Source organism: Gallus gallus, chromosome 1, assembly GCF_016699485.2.
Source record: "Gallus gallus isolate bGalGal1 chromosome 1, bGalGal1.mat.broiler.GRCg7b, whole genome shotgun sequence".
NCBI classification, from domain to species: domain Eukaryota; kingdom Metazoa; phylum Chordata; class Aves; order Galliformes; family Phasianidae; genus Gallus; species Gallus gallus.
Window position 1 is genome coordinate 179417393 of NC_052532.1, and position 14155 is coordinate 179431547.

The following is a 14155-nucleotide window of genomic DNA, read 5'->3' on the forward strand; positions in this document are numbered from 1 at the left end:
TAGCCTCACCTGAAAGTCAGCTAAATGCCTGAAAGGCAGGTTTGCAGTCCTGTTTCTTTATTCAGACCCTTGCTAGCGTATAGTGTTGCCCAAAAAATCTTAGTTCATTTTCTCATGGGTTATCTTGTACACACTTCTGTGTTAAAAGCAATGTTGCTCATGCAAAAAGCATCACGAGCCTTCAGTAAAATATCGGCTACAAGGAGCATATCTGTCTTCACATTTTGTTACAGTGTGTCTGTTTGTGTGTAGTTTTTAGCTTAAAAGAAATCGTAATCTCCATTCTCAAGCAAACATTGCTTTGGACAAAAAAAAAAAAAGACATAGCAGCAGTGTAACAAAAAAAGCATTTCTTTTGCTGCCACATGAGAGGTTTTCATGGATAAGATACCACTGCATTGCTGCTGATGGTTTAGGATGTGCATTTAAGAGGATGGGGGCCAGCATCACATTAAAAGCAAATGTGTTATTTGTACAAACCATAACTTCCTTTGTCTTAACTTGCTGGGGAAGCTGGGATTTGGGAAGCAGGAATGTGGGCTTCTTCCCAAGCTGCAGCAGTTTACCTGCCATTATTTGAGGTATTAGGAGACAGGAGCTGGAAGACTAACCCTGCCCAGGGTAAATACTCCTTTACCACAAAGGACTGTGCCCAGAGGGAGGTAGGCAGGGAGTGCTTATGGTCTGGTGGTGTTGAAAGTTGTCAGCTGAGGGGAACAGACAGGGGCTATGGATGAATTCAGGTGGTAAGTAAATGCAGACATATAGTATCAAAATAACTGGACCCACTGCAGGGTTTTTTTCAGTTCATCAACAGCAGATGAAGCATCCAAATACCTCTGTTGATAAGAAAGAGTGAGGACAGGTCAGGAAAAAATTCCATTGTAGCATAATCCAAAGTGCTTCTTTATCTGTGATGGTTTTCTGCTGGTTCTGGTTGCTGTGTGGATCAAGATGCTTGTCAGTTAGTGCTGTCCCACTGAAACATCCTCTTGTATCTGCATTGCTTCTTCTATTTCCTCCCACCCACCAGAACAGCTGTTCACATTTTCTTCTTCTTTCCTCTGGATAAGGATTTTCTTCGCAACATCCCAGGCAGCATTTTGACATCCCAGCTTTGTGATAAGTGGGTCTCTGTAATGGATCAAGGAAATAACGAAGAGAAGATAAAAAGCATCCAAAGGTAGAGTTACTTATATTCTCCGTATTCTTTTCCTGTAAAATGATATCCCAGAATGCAGAATCCCAAACATTCCACTCAAAACCTGCAATTAAAAAGTCCACAAATTTGAATAATTGCTAAAATATCTTTGTATATGACAGAGCATTTAAACTTATAATATATTTAAGGGAGAGCCTATATGGGGCAAATTTCTGACTCTCTTTTGTCAGACATTTCTGCCTTTTGTGGATGCCAACAAATAAATGAAACATCCTTTCATGGGAAACATTTATAATGTTTATAAACTTGCCATCCAAGACCTGCATTTCTGCGTGATACCAAAGCCAGAGTTACCCACAAGGAAAATGGAGGTCCTGGCGGAAAGAGGAACAAAAATCAGTTCCTAATATTTTCCCCCACGTTCATCTCTACTGTTAGTAGTGACTGTTCTGAAGATGGAATTGCAAATGAAACACTGGAGCTCAGTGACAGGGGAAGCCTCCACACTGCAGATGGTACCAAGCAGAAAGTGGGCAAAGTTTGTTATGGGGAACAGAGCTTTGTACACCAGTGAACCTGGTGCATATTTACATACATACATACCTATGGCAACTGGATGGCGGGTAGTGACAACTGAACTGTTTGGTTAAGTGAACAATGAACTGTCAAGCAACTTAGGTGAAATACAGAGTTATCTTCAAGGTTTCTACTTTTTCTAGTCAGTAATCTGAAAAATGACATTTGTACATGCTTTCAGGTTAATAGAGCAACTCCCCAGAGCTAATGTTGTTCTGCTACGTTACATCTTTGGAGTACTACATGGTATAGAAATGCGATCTGAAGAGAACCAGATGAATGCATTTAATCTTGCCATCTGCATTGCACCCAGCCTGCTCTGGCCTCCTGCTTCCTCATCTCCTGATGTAGAAAGTGAATTCACAAAAAAGGTAGGAGACACCACAATGTAGCGAACACAGATCACCATATTACTGTACAAACAGTCTGTTGGTTACAAAGGTGAGAATAGCTGGTACCTCCTCAGATCAGTTCTCATCCTCTTACCAGAACTCCAGAAACATTCATAAATCCATTATTATTATCTGCCTGAGAAAAGAGGAGAGAGATCGTAAAGAAATACACAGTGCATTAGCAGAGGACTTCTGTCATCAAAAAGATCCCCAGTTGTGGCAGCCTTGAATAGGACAGAGTAAAATGAAATAGACATATGTAAGAAGACCAGCAGTATTTGGGCCTTAGTTAAGGGTCAAAGGGATGTAGATGGGAGAGAGGACTGCAGAAGGTGTCAGGGAAGGAGATAACAGGATGAATGCAATCCATCAGCTACTCTTTTGCTGAAGAAGGTGGAATTTGGTATGATGTGGGAAACATTTGGTAAAAACAACTCTAGCTACCAGATATAACAGACAAGGCAGGGTGATGTTCAGGAGATGCCACTTTGCTCTCTCTGGCTCTCACTCATCACCTGCAGAGCCACGTCCCTGCATGCCCTGGCTCAGCATGCCTGAGAGAGCTCAAGGATGGCTCATGGCAAGAGCTCAGGGCTGGGCCACCAGGGGATGGTCTGCCACAGGTCTTCTGGGGTGAGCCCCTCTATCTAGACTATTTTAAACACTTCATGGATGAGTAGCTTGCTTGTGTTCCTCCTCTGTAAGATGAGTTTGCCCTGAATGTAATAATGCAAGATGTGACAGGACATCTTTCTCCTGTTCCTTTGTTGCAGATTTCCAGTCTGGTGCAGTTCCTCACTGAGAATTGCTGCAAGATTTTTGGAGAGGAGATTAACTCCCTCTTTGGAGAAATCCTGATGACATGCAAGAGAGAAAATGGCTCAGGTAATGAAGATGAAGTTTTGATCCTATCAGCTAATCCCAGACAAAGATCGCTTATAGTCCATGGAAGGAGGCCGTTCCTTTTTCACATGGTGTTCCCATATACTGCTGTTATCTTTTCCTTACCCAAAGTATTGGTGATAGTCAGCGATCCAACTTACCACAGAACTAAACCACACCACAAACAGCTTTCCCTAAGAATCCCTTGCTCCTATTCCAGTCGTCTGAGCCACTATGTTGAAAAAAGGGGAGAGGGAGCTTAGGGGGAGGTGGGGGGGAAATAAACGAAGAAAGAAGGAGAAAGGGAGAGAGTGAGAAGATTTCATCTCAAATATTGAAATTGTGTTCTAGACAGTGTCTTCTCAGTATATCAGTAAGTCAGTGGTCAACAAGAGTTATAATACAGTTCTCACTCCATTATATTAGGGCTGAAAGCATCATTTATTATCAAGAGAGAGCTCTCCAGATGTTTAATGGAACAGTCAGATTTTGCTTCTAGCGCAGCAAAGTCATAGAAGTAGGGACTGAAAAAGGCCAGCAGTGTAGTTGGCTGATATGCAGCATGTTTCAGAATATCATTCTTATTCTTTTTCTCACCTTACCTCTCAGATCATGGGTTTTAACTGGAGGCTCAGGTCTCTCCTTAAATGATTTGCAAAGCTGCATTTCTGCAAAATAGATGTTGGTACAACAGGCCTACACTGAAAGTGGTACTGGCACTTGTCCTGGCATGCCAGATGACTCTGTTGAGATCCAAAACTCTTCATGCACGACCTCCGCTGGAATTTGGTGAAATTTGACCTGTCCCCCTACCCAAAAATAGAACCATGAACTTGAGTCATCAGTGTGCCCTTGTTACTAAGAAGGCTGATGGTGTTCCTGGCTTCATTAAGCAAAGTATCACCAACAGGCAAAGGGAGGTGATCCTTCCCCTTTACTCAGCACCACTGAGGCCACATCTGGTGTGCTGGGTCCATTTCTGGTCCCCCCAGTACCAGAGAAACATGGGCTTGCTGGAGACAGTACAACAGAGGGACAGCAAGATGATGCAGGGTCTGGAGCATCTCTCCTGTGAGGAGAGGCAGAGAGAGCTGGGACTGCTCGGCCTAGAGGAGGCTCAGGGAGATCCCGTCAATGTCCATAGAAAACTGAAGGGAGGGTGCAGAGAGGACGGAGCCAGGCTCTGCTCAGTGCCAAGACAAAGAGGCAGTGGGCACAAACTGGAGCACAGGGGGTTCCCTCTGAGCACCAGCTGATGGAGTGATGGAGCATTGGCACAGTCTGCCCAGAGGCTGTGGGGTCCTTGGAGATCTTCTAAAGCTGCCTGGATGTGGCCCTGGGCACCCTGCTCTGGGTGTCACTGCTGGAGCAGAGCAGCTGATGGACCCAGAGGTCCCTGTCAGCCTCAACCATCCTGTGATGCTGTGCTGGGACTGAGATCTCAGACCCGTGGTAGGTTAATGTGTCAGAGGAAGTTTTCCAGCAGGCACTGAGGCATGGTAACTACTCATACCTGAACTCAGTGTGCTGCAAATGTGAGATAAGTCAGCTTAGCATAGCCCTGAGCAAAAGAGATTAATGTAATTCCAATTATCATGTCTACAGAACAGGGTACATGTGTGCACAGCTTAGTTGAATGAAGTATGCCCTGTTTTCTTCAGTTGTATAGAAGAGAGAATGGAAGGTTAAATGATGTTTTCACCACTGAGTAACAAAAAGAAAGAGACATTCGATAATTTCCTGATTTAATAATCTTTATATAAAGTACTGTTCAGAGCTGGATCTTTTTTTATTACTGAAGTCTTCAGATTAAAAAAAAAACAATACCAAAACACAAAGAAACCTTATTTGTCCCATTGCTCTGTGTTTCTTAGCTGACCTGCAACTTACCGCTAATTTCAAGCTTTTTAGACTGTATTTGTTTCTGAAATTACTGACATTTCTGCTTTAGGAGACTTTAATAAATGGCAAGTGTTCCTAAAAGTAAAGGATACTTGCAAAAATAAATGCAGCCGCATGCAAGCAGGGTGGTTTGGTCACTGACATGCTACCACTTGGTTTGTCCTTGCAGATGTGGCTTCCCTCCATCTGAATGACTCTTCCTACGACAGCCTGGAAAACGAGGCAAACGATGAAGCCGACTCCTCTTCCAGCGACTGGATCAAGAACCGAGATCAGGATAACAGGAGCAGGGAGTCTGTCTTCACCCTGAGTGATGGCGATTCAGAGCAGACCGAGGTGGATGAAATCCAAAATAAAACCAAATCAAAACAGTTGACAATTTCTGTCGACGTACACCGTAAGTTTTCGTCGCAAGAAAATTCAGAGAAGGAGTCTCTCTGCTCCAGCGCATTGGGCTTCACTTCAGCAACTACCTCAGGTGTCCTCAAAACCCTAAGGAGACACAGGCGCTCCTCAGAGCCCGCCATCGGCCTCCTTGCCTCCAGTTTTGTCCACACTGGTGATGGTCACGAGAAGGCAGCACGCAAAGCCAGCTGTGATGTTGTCCTCTCTTACGAAGATGAAGACTATCTCCATCAGCTTCGGTCATTGCAAATGGAAGGACAAAAGCTTATCAATCAGAGCTTGATCATAGGGATTAATGTTGGTAAAAGTGACAACACAAACCAAAATGTTGAAAAGAAAGACTTGTCCCATTGCCTTCTGCCTCCAACGCCAGAAGGATTAAATATTTGCTCAGGATTTAGCTCTTCTAGCCTGTCTTCTCCCGGGACATCTCCATCTCTGTCATCAATGAGCTCCCTGGACAGTGCTTTCTCTCAGTTTTCAGACCAATCTGTGTTTACCCCAACTGAAACCTCCTCCCCTTTTGATATCAGCACTTTTCAGCCAGTAAAGAAACATGAAGAGACTGCCGCTGAGCCCCCTGATGACTATTTGGTTGCACCCAGCAGGGTGCCCCCATCTCCACAGCCTACCCAGGCTTTGGCTGAGGGGAGCTTGCTGGAGCCCAACAGCAGGCCCACACCTCTGAAACTTACTGAAGGAGTCGACGGCTATCTGGTTAAGCCTGACATTCAGCCATTACCTCTGAAAGCCGCAGGAAGAGACAGACTTCATGATCTGAGATCAAAGAGGAGGTCTAGGAGAGGATTGCAGCAATCCAAAGTTTGAAGAGACTGACCAAAGCTTTTTTTTTGCAGAGGAATCGTAACGCTTAAAATAAACACCATAAAGAAAATGCCTTCGGTGTTAATGCGTGTTCATTTTAAGTTCAATATCCAGGTTGTTCAAATTCAATTGAGCAGTCCCTGAACTCATGGGTTTTCTTTTTTCCAGGAAACTGTTAACGTTCCTACATAAAGCTTTGCGAAAGAATATTGTAAGAATAATCCAAATTGCTGAAAGCAAGCAAACAGAAACTCCTGAAAACCTGACAAGGTCCCAGGCTCTAAGTAAGAAAGCACCCTGCTCTTGGAGCCCCTCGGGCAGCAGGGCGCCTGCTGGGACTCCCCGTGACCACTCGTGTGTTGAGCCTTGCCCATGTGAGTCCCAGTCATGTGTGCTTTGACGTAGCGTGCAAAGTCAGTGTAGATCCCATAACTGTGGTATGATACTACTGTTCTGAAACTGATAGGTATGACCTTTGTTGTCCTCTGAGGAATAAATGTATTGTTTTTTGTTTCTGAGGTACGTTCGATAGGTGTAGTTATTTCTCTCATGCTGCAAAGGAAAGAAAAGAAATAAGCTCAAAGATATGTGAAGATAAATGCTGAAGCTTGTAACTAACACCCCCCAACCCTCTGTGTTCAGTCATTTATTGTGCTTTGTTGGCTGTTCTGTTCATGTTTAAGTTGTGAATAGTTTCTTAAGATCGCTGTAAATGGCATTATGTATTATTGCAAGCAGAACACATGTAATTTTATTATGCAGCACCTAAAACATCATATAATATATTAAAAGTATTGCATTATCTAAATGCTTTGAGTTTGTATAATATATCCTGATAAATTTTGCTATTATATATGTTCTGAAAAAATGTGTATTTTTGTACTTGCAAAAACTGCTGCTAATTTTATGAGTTCTGTTTTGTTGTTACAGCACTGGTACTGATGTGTATGCATTCAATGCTATATATTAAATATTATTTGTTATGTCATCCTTTCAGTTTATATTCTTTGTAATGTTTTTAGGTGGTTATTTCTAGTTCTGCAAGCTGTCGCCGAAGCAAAAGTCCCAGTGATGCTACTGTGGGTGTTGCCCAGGAAAGGACGGCAGCATTTTTCCTCCTCTTTGGGTGGCATCAAAGTGCGTGTTGTCATACTGTTAACTTTTGTCAGTCTTCATACAATTCAAACAGGAATTCCTACCCTATTGCTCTTCCTCTGGAAAAAAAAAGATTGTTTTCTACTAATGGGACACTCTTGCCAATATGGAGGTGCAGAGATACCTTCAGGCAATAGATATTAGGGCAGGGAGAAGGGAGGGAGAGGAGCAATATCCGTTATTTAACATCAGCAGGATTACGGAGAAGGGAAGAAGGAATGACATGGTTAAAGAAAACACATCTGGGCATGTGTGCGTGCATACAGCGCTTCTGAAATTGTATACATTCATTAATTAGCTTTCCATTCCCAACAGCCCTTCCCCACTCCAGTTTGTACTGGTAAATCCTGGAGGTTCAGATCCTATTCTGGTCAACTGCACTCTGGTAAAGCTACTTTTGCTCCCCAATTGCTCAGCACTTCCGAAGAGACGCAAGCACTGCCCAGTGCTCTAAGCCATGTCCAGTTGTTATCAGTTAGAAAGATTGCTAGCTCTGTGTCAGCAGAATGGATAATCTCCAACAGATTTGGGGTGGGTGTTCACAAAGTTAGAAATATCCTTACCTGAAGACAAAGGATGGAAGACTCTCTGGTTGGGTCTCTAACCCTGCACGTGGTTCGATCAGTGAGCAGAGAGGTGTTTGTAGACAACCTCGCAATGCAATAAGTTACCATGCACTCGGTACTATACCTGCACGTTTACAAGCTCAAATACTTAACTATAAATTCTCTGTTTCACAGTTTTCATATTTAGCTATTTTAATAAAAATGGTACTATGCAGAATCTGGTCTGTAATAGTTACCTTCCAAAGGTGAAACCCTTTGTGTGTATTTTGAGACCTGTCGTCTAATAGCTCTGCATGTGCACCTCCCTCAAAGCAAAAAAATGATGTTATTTTGAAATAAAACAGCTACTCCGCGTTTCTTTTCAAAATAGCAAGAAGCACATTGCCACACTGCCAAGATTACATCAAGGAGCAAACGCTGATTCATTGCAACAATAATAAAGCTTTAGAAAAATCTCTAGTCTCCACAATATAAATGTTCTGTCCTAGAAATGGTATCTTCCAGCAAGTCATTTATCTCCGCTAGGCTGAAGCTAAAGTATATCCAAGAGTGCTTCGATGTGAAACAAATTATGTGTCTGCTTTTGAGCTGTAGCTAATGTTAGAGTGCTTTCAAATTTAAACATATGGTGAACAAGCTGGATGTAGACCCAGCACAATTTAATACACGCTCCTGTCTTGAAAGACATGCACCCTGCTGCTGCACAAGGCTCATCCTGGGGCAGTCACTAAAATGAGCACTAATGGAGAAAATCACTGTCTGTGGTGCTTACTAAAGGAATTAAATGCTATTAAGTTCTAAAATAAATTGTACTGAGCCTTTTCTGAGTGTTGGATGTGATCTTGAGGACTCCAGTATGTGGTGACTCCAGGTGTGCTGTCGTTGATGAGCCAATATCCATGTAGCAGGGGTCTCTGCTGGTCTTTCCCTTGAGCACCCCAGGGAGCTCAGACAGGAATAATACTTTAATGACCTGGGAAATACTGAAAGGAAAGTGACCTTCATAGTGAAGCTGTCCTTTAGCCGTGCTTCCGACCACCAGGCTTCTGCTAACACCCCCTGGTCCGACTTCTTCCTTGTTCTGGAGATGTACTTTTGCCCCAGGATTTGGCGGTCTACATTTCATTTCCAGCTTTGCTCTGAGTGTGCTCTGGGACATTTGGCACTTACCTGCCTCCTCTGTTCCCTCTTTCCATTTGTATCACTGGTCTTACAATCGCAGAACCATAATAAAATCTAGGTTGGAAAAGGTCTTCAAGATCATCAAGTCCAACCCTCAACCTGACCTACCAAGTCCCATCACTACGCTGTGTCCCTTAGTGCCACAACCACATCTCATAAATGCCTCCAGGAGTCAGGACTGCTCTGCACAGCCTATTCCAATGCTTTACCACTCTCTCCGAGAAAAAATTCTTCCTAGTGCCCAATCCAAACCTCCCATCACCTTAAGAAGGACATAGCAGTATGTGCACAAAGATGGTTGTTCTATTTTCTGTCCCCTGAAGCCTGATTTTCATCCACAAAAGCATAGCAGCACAAGATTATTCAGGATGGACGGGACCCCAGGATGTCTCTGGCCCAACCTCCTGACCTCTGGTCCAAACCTTCCTGGGGTTTGCAATTCTACATAGCCCAGGTCTGGAAGAAGGATAGTAGTACCCCAGCTTCACTGCTGTTCTTCAGGACTGGGGGAATTTAGCAAAAATTCACTGTCTTGGACACCTGAATGAGGTTTTTTGGAACAGACAATGCTGCTGATTCTCAGAATCTAAAAAATCTCTATGAAACCAGCAAAAGCTGTGTCTTATACCCAGCCTTCAGGTTGTCTTTATATTAGGACTGTACGCCTACAGCATATATTTTCCTTCAGTATGTAACAGCTACACACACCCTGGACCCCGAACAGCACCGTACAGTATGGAGATGACCTCAGTGACACTACTGAGTGGCCTGATGTACTCACGAGGCCTGAGGAATCCTCTGGACGAGGACCCAACTGGAGCACACTCAGGCCTTTCCCATGGTGTCTGCTGGTGGACAGAGTCCCCAGTAAGTGCTCAGGGATCCCAGACAGCTTCCTCTCCCTCACAGAAGGCTTCCCTTGCTCCCTGAGCTCACCACGTCTCTGTACGGAGGTGACTGTGGGGATAAACCAATTGACCCACCGGTGTCCACAGGGAAATGCAGTTGGTTAAAGGTGCTGAATATTTCTCTTAGGATGTGGCTGTCACACAGAGCCTAAAGGTTCTGGGCATCACTTGTGCTTTGTAAATATGTACAATTCACTCTGTAATGATTTTTTCTTAACAGTAGGTTTGCTCCGGGCCTTATTTTGTCTGGATTTCTTAATGGCTTCGCTACAAATGTCAGCAGTTCCTCGAGGACAAGCAGTCTGGTAGCTACTGCCAGCCGCATTGAGTTCAATGTTCCAGAATTCAGCCATTCGGTGACCCCATTGTAAGAGAGGTGTTTTCCATGCAGAAATTATTTCTTTGCACTTGATTCTTCTGTCACAAACAATTTCCGTCAAACTGCTGCAAATCTGCTCTGTAAGGCAGCTGTAATTCTGATGTTATGGGGGAAGGAAGGCTCAGCTCCTCCTGCTTTTCCTCCCCCTGTGTTAATGCAAGTGACCAACTGAAAATATTGTACTTGGACAAACCAGCTTTGGCTGAAATGCCCTTGAAGGCACTGAGACGAGCTGTCCCTGTTGCAGAGCTGAGCAAGGCGGCCTGGCAGGGCAGGAGGATGAAAGAAGGCAGTGGTTGGGTGCTTTGTTGGCACAGCTGCTTACAAAACACGTCTGACACCACTGTCCTGTTTCTACTGGTGTTCTTGACTCCATGAGTATTAAGGTTTGCAGGCACCAAGGATGTCCAGGCCTCAGTGTGCTCTTCCAGCAGAAATGAGTCTCTGTGGATCAGAGCAGTGAAAGATGCACTTCATGATCCTGCCCATCTGCATACTTCCATGGCACAGCTGCCTCCCTACTAAATATTTGCAGAAATGTGCAGAGAGAGAACCAGGTCTGTAATTTTTTCTTTTACTAATTATTTCTAAGACCTATGCAAGCTCTGATGAATTTTCATTGCCCACAAGAAACGGCTCCAAGGGTGAGCATCCAGATGATGTTGCCCTTCTCCACAGAACCACCAAATCATTATGGTTGGAAAAGGCCTCTAAGATCATCCGTCCAGCCATCAGCCCATCCCCACCATGCCCACTGACCACGTCCCTCAGTGCCACATCTCCACGTTTCTTGAATGCCTCCAGGAAAATGGCTGCAGCACCTCCCTGAGCAGTCTGTACCGCTGCCTCACTGCTCTTACTGAGTACAGATTTTTCCTAAAATCCAAGCTGAACCTCCCTGGGGCAACTTAAGGCCATTATCTCTCGTCCTATCACAGTTATGTGCAAGAAGAGGCTGACCTTGACCTCACCACAACCTCCTTTCAGGCAGAGAGCAATGAGGTCTCCCCTGAGTCTCTTCTCCATACTGAACAATCCCAGCTCCCTCAGCCGCTCCCCATAAGCCCTGTGCTCCAGACCCTTCACAGCTTCATTGCATTAAGAGTCTGCAAGGTGAACCTTAGCAGCACGCCCAGCCTTGGGCTTGTCTTCAAGTATACATAGCCCCAGAGAAGTGCAATAATGTCATCTATGTGCTTAAATTCCCCACGAGGCAGAAGCCCACGTGCCTATTTTCTAAATAATTGAGAAGCCACGCCAGATGTTCCTGCGTTCCTGGAAAAGTTGCTCCCTATCAGGTTTCTGTTCTCAATTTTAATTTCTATTGCAGAGATCCTTCTACTATTTTATAAAGTGGAGACTTAGCAAATATTTTTTCATTGTGGTGAAGACGAAGAAAAAGCACTCCGTTCTTGTGTGTTCTGTCTAGATTTAAAAAAATGAAGAATTTGTCCAATAAACCATTTGGCAAAGCCAAAGTCTGAATATTTGTATTTTTTTTTACCTTGGGCCACGAGTTTACAGTATGCTTGTCTGAGGTGTGCAAACTGGGCAGCACAGCCATTAGTTGATCACACAGAGACGGGAGGCTCTGACTCATGCCGAGAATGTTTACTATGTAATTTTTTCACTTTTCTCACCTTCAAGTGGGACGTAAAAGCCACAGGTCTGTGAGCAAAACCCGCTCTGACGTGTGGGTGGGAGACCCGCACCGCGTGGGGGCACAGCAGGTGCCCTTGTGAAGCGAGCTGTCAGCTGGGCCCGACTCCCCAGAACATTTATAGCGTTCATACAGCCCACGTATGAATGTACTCGGCGTCCTACTTGGAATGTGTAGGCTCGCACAAAGAAACAAACACTCCCAAACCTGGTTTTCTTCCATGGCCATCCCAGAATCAGGCCCTGAAATGTAACAGAGCCAAAGTGTAGGGTCGATTGCAACAATTCTGTGCCACGCACTGAGCCAGGAGATGGACAGCCTGCATGCAGGGCTGGAAGGTGCCCTGCTCAGGGCTGGGCCTGGCCTGCCAACAGAGATGCTGCCTGCGTCTGTGAGGGGACGTCTCACATCCTATATGGGCATATTACAGGGTCCACAGGGCAGGCTGAGGAGACGCATTCTCAGGATGATGAAAGTTGATTCTAAACATCTTTCTGAGCATCATGTCCTCAGCTCATGCCATCTCCCAAGCATCATGTCCCCACTGATGGCAGTGAAGCCAGGATCCCAGTCAACGCATCTGAGTGCTGTCTTCACAAAATGCTTGAGGGGCATTTGTCTGAGCATCCAACCAACCCAAGGTAATGCATCAGGCTGGAGGCAGAAGGCTGGACTGCTTTTGTATATTTTCCTCTCAGCAAATGTGTACAAAATAGGTCAGTCCAAATGTTACAAGCTCAGCCTGTTCCCTGGCTGATGTCCGATTTCAGCTTTTTCTTTTACGTAGGTGTTATTGATTACAAGGAGCTGACAAAAACATGCACCTAAGAGTTCTTTTTCTGTCAGCTTATGTATTTCCAAAGGAAAAAATACACTTGGAATGGTCTTTTTTAACAGACAAACAAGACCTTCTTACAAAGGTGACCTTATTCTTTAGAAGAAACAAACAAAAGAAACAACAACAAAAAGCAGCAAACAGAAATGTTGTGTGAAAAGCCTGGAAAACTCCCAACTTTCACTCATTTTTCATGAGACTGAAACCAGAGATGCAATAATGTGCTGCCGTGTGCCCCGTGTTCACGCTGCTGGAGAGGGAACTTCCACATTGAGTGCAGCTCTGGAAGACTCCATGAGAGCTGTCCTTGAGACTCAACCTGGGCGCTTCACAGCCAGACATATCACAAATAGTGATGGAATTAAAGCTTTCTGACCAAATACCTCAGAGCAACAATTCCTTCCAGTGGTGGGATCCAGGAGCATGAAGACAGGGCAGCCCATGTTCCTACTCAGTGCTGGGACCGTCCATGGAGGAAGAGCCACACTGCAGACTTGGGGCTGGAGATGGCACCTGCTCTGCCTCCCTCCTTGGGTACAGCCCTCTGCCTTTCAATCGAGTCTTTCACCGGCTGAAGCTGTGTAGGAGAGGTTTATATTTGTCCAGATATGGAATGGATGAGTTTGCTAAGTAACATGGAGCCTGAAACCAAAACCAGCCCAAGAGGGTGCCATCTGCATCTCTTCTTTGCAGGCTTACCGTGGGTCTTACCTGGAGCACATGTAAAACCACAGAGTCCTACAATGTCCTGAGTCGGCAGGGAGCCATCAGGATCATCGAGTCCATCTCCTGGCTCCACACAGCACCACGCACTCTGATCCCCAGCGTGTACAAAAGGCTGGGTATACATACATGTGTGTTCTATGTATGCACAGATGAAGAGCATGCTCAGCATTGCTTTTTGCTGTTTCCCCATTAGCAGAACACGGAGGCCATTACCCTCCTCCCGCCTCTCCCAGCACACACACACGTGCTCACAATTAACAGGAGCCCCGTGCTGTGGGTTGGCTGCACAAATTGCTGAAGGGACGCTGCTGTATGCAGGAAAGAGCAGCAGAGGAAGCCGATGGGGTTGGCCAACAGGAAAAAAAAAGGCTGCATTCTTCAGATCATTTACTTGCAATGAATAATTCAGTGAGCCTCTGCTGTGAAGCTGAATTAAATACAGAGCACTGTCACAACGAGATGTCCAAACAGAGGGCACTATTCACTCCTAGCACAAGGAAATATTATTTACTATCATTAATTATCTTCCACATGAAGCCACAGCCATTTCTGTACGTTGTGAGAAAGAGTGAGAGGAGAATGAGAGCACAGAGCTGCCAT

At 44.8% G+C, this 14155-nt stretch overlaps 1 protein-coding gene across 3 annotated transcripts in view; it reads left to right on the forward strand.

The window, feature by feature from the left end:
* The window catches only part of ARHGAP20 (Rho GTPase activating protein 20), a 59988-nt gene extending 52856 nt beyond the window's left edge, over positions 1 to 7132 (forward strand). For all 3 annotated transcript variants that reach the window (XM_417154.8, XM_040706004.2, XM_040706008.1), the window contains 4 exons: positions 1074 to 1183; positions 1920 to 2109; positions 2904 to 3015; positions 5084 to 7132. In XM_417154.8, the coding sequence (XP_417154.2) occupies positions 1074 to 1183; positions 1920 to 2109; positions 2904 to 3015; positions 5084 to 6147 (1476 nt within the window). In that variant the 3' untranslated portion in view covers positions 6148 to 7132. The remainder of the gene's footprint in view (positions 1 to 1073; positions 1184 to 1919; positions 2110 to 2903; positions 3016 to 5083) is intronic.
* The last annotated feature ends 7023 nt before the right edge of the window (positions 7133 to 14155 follow it).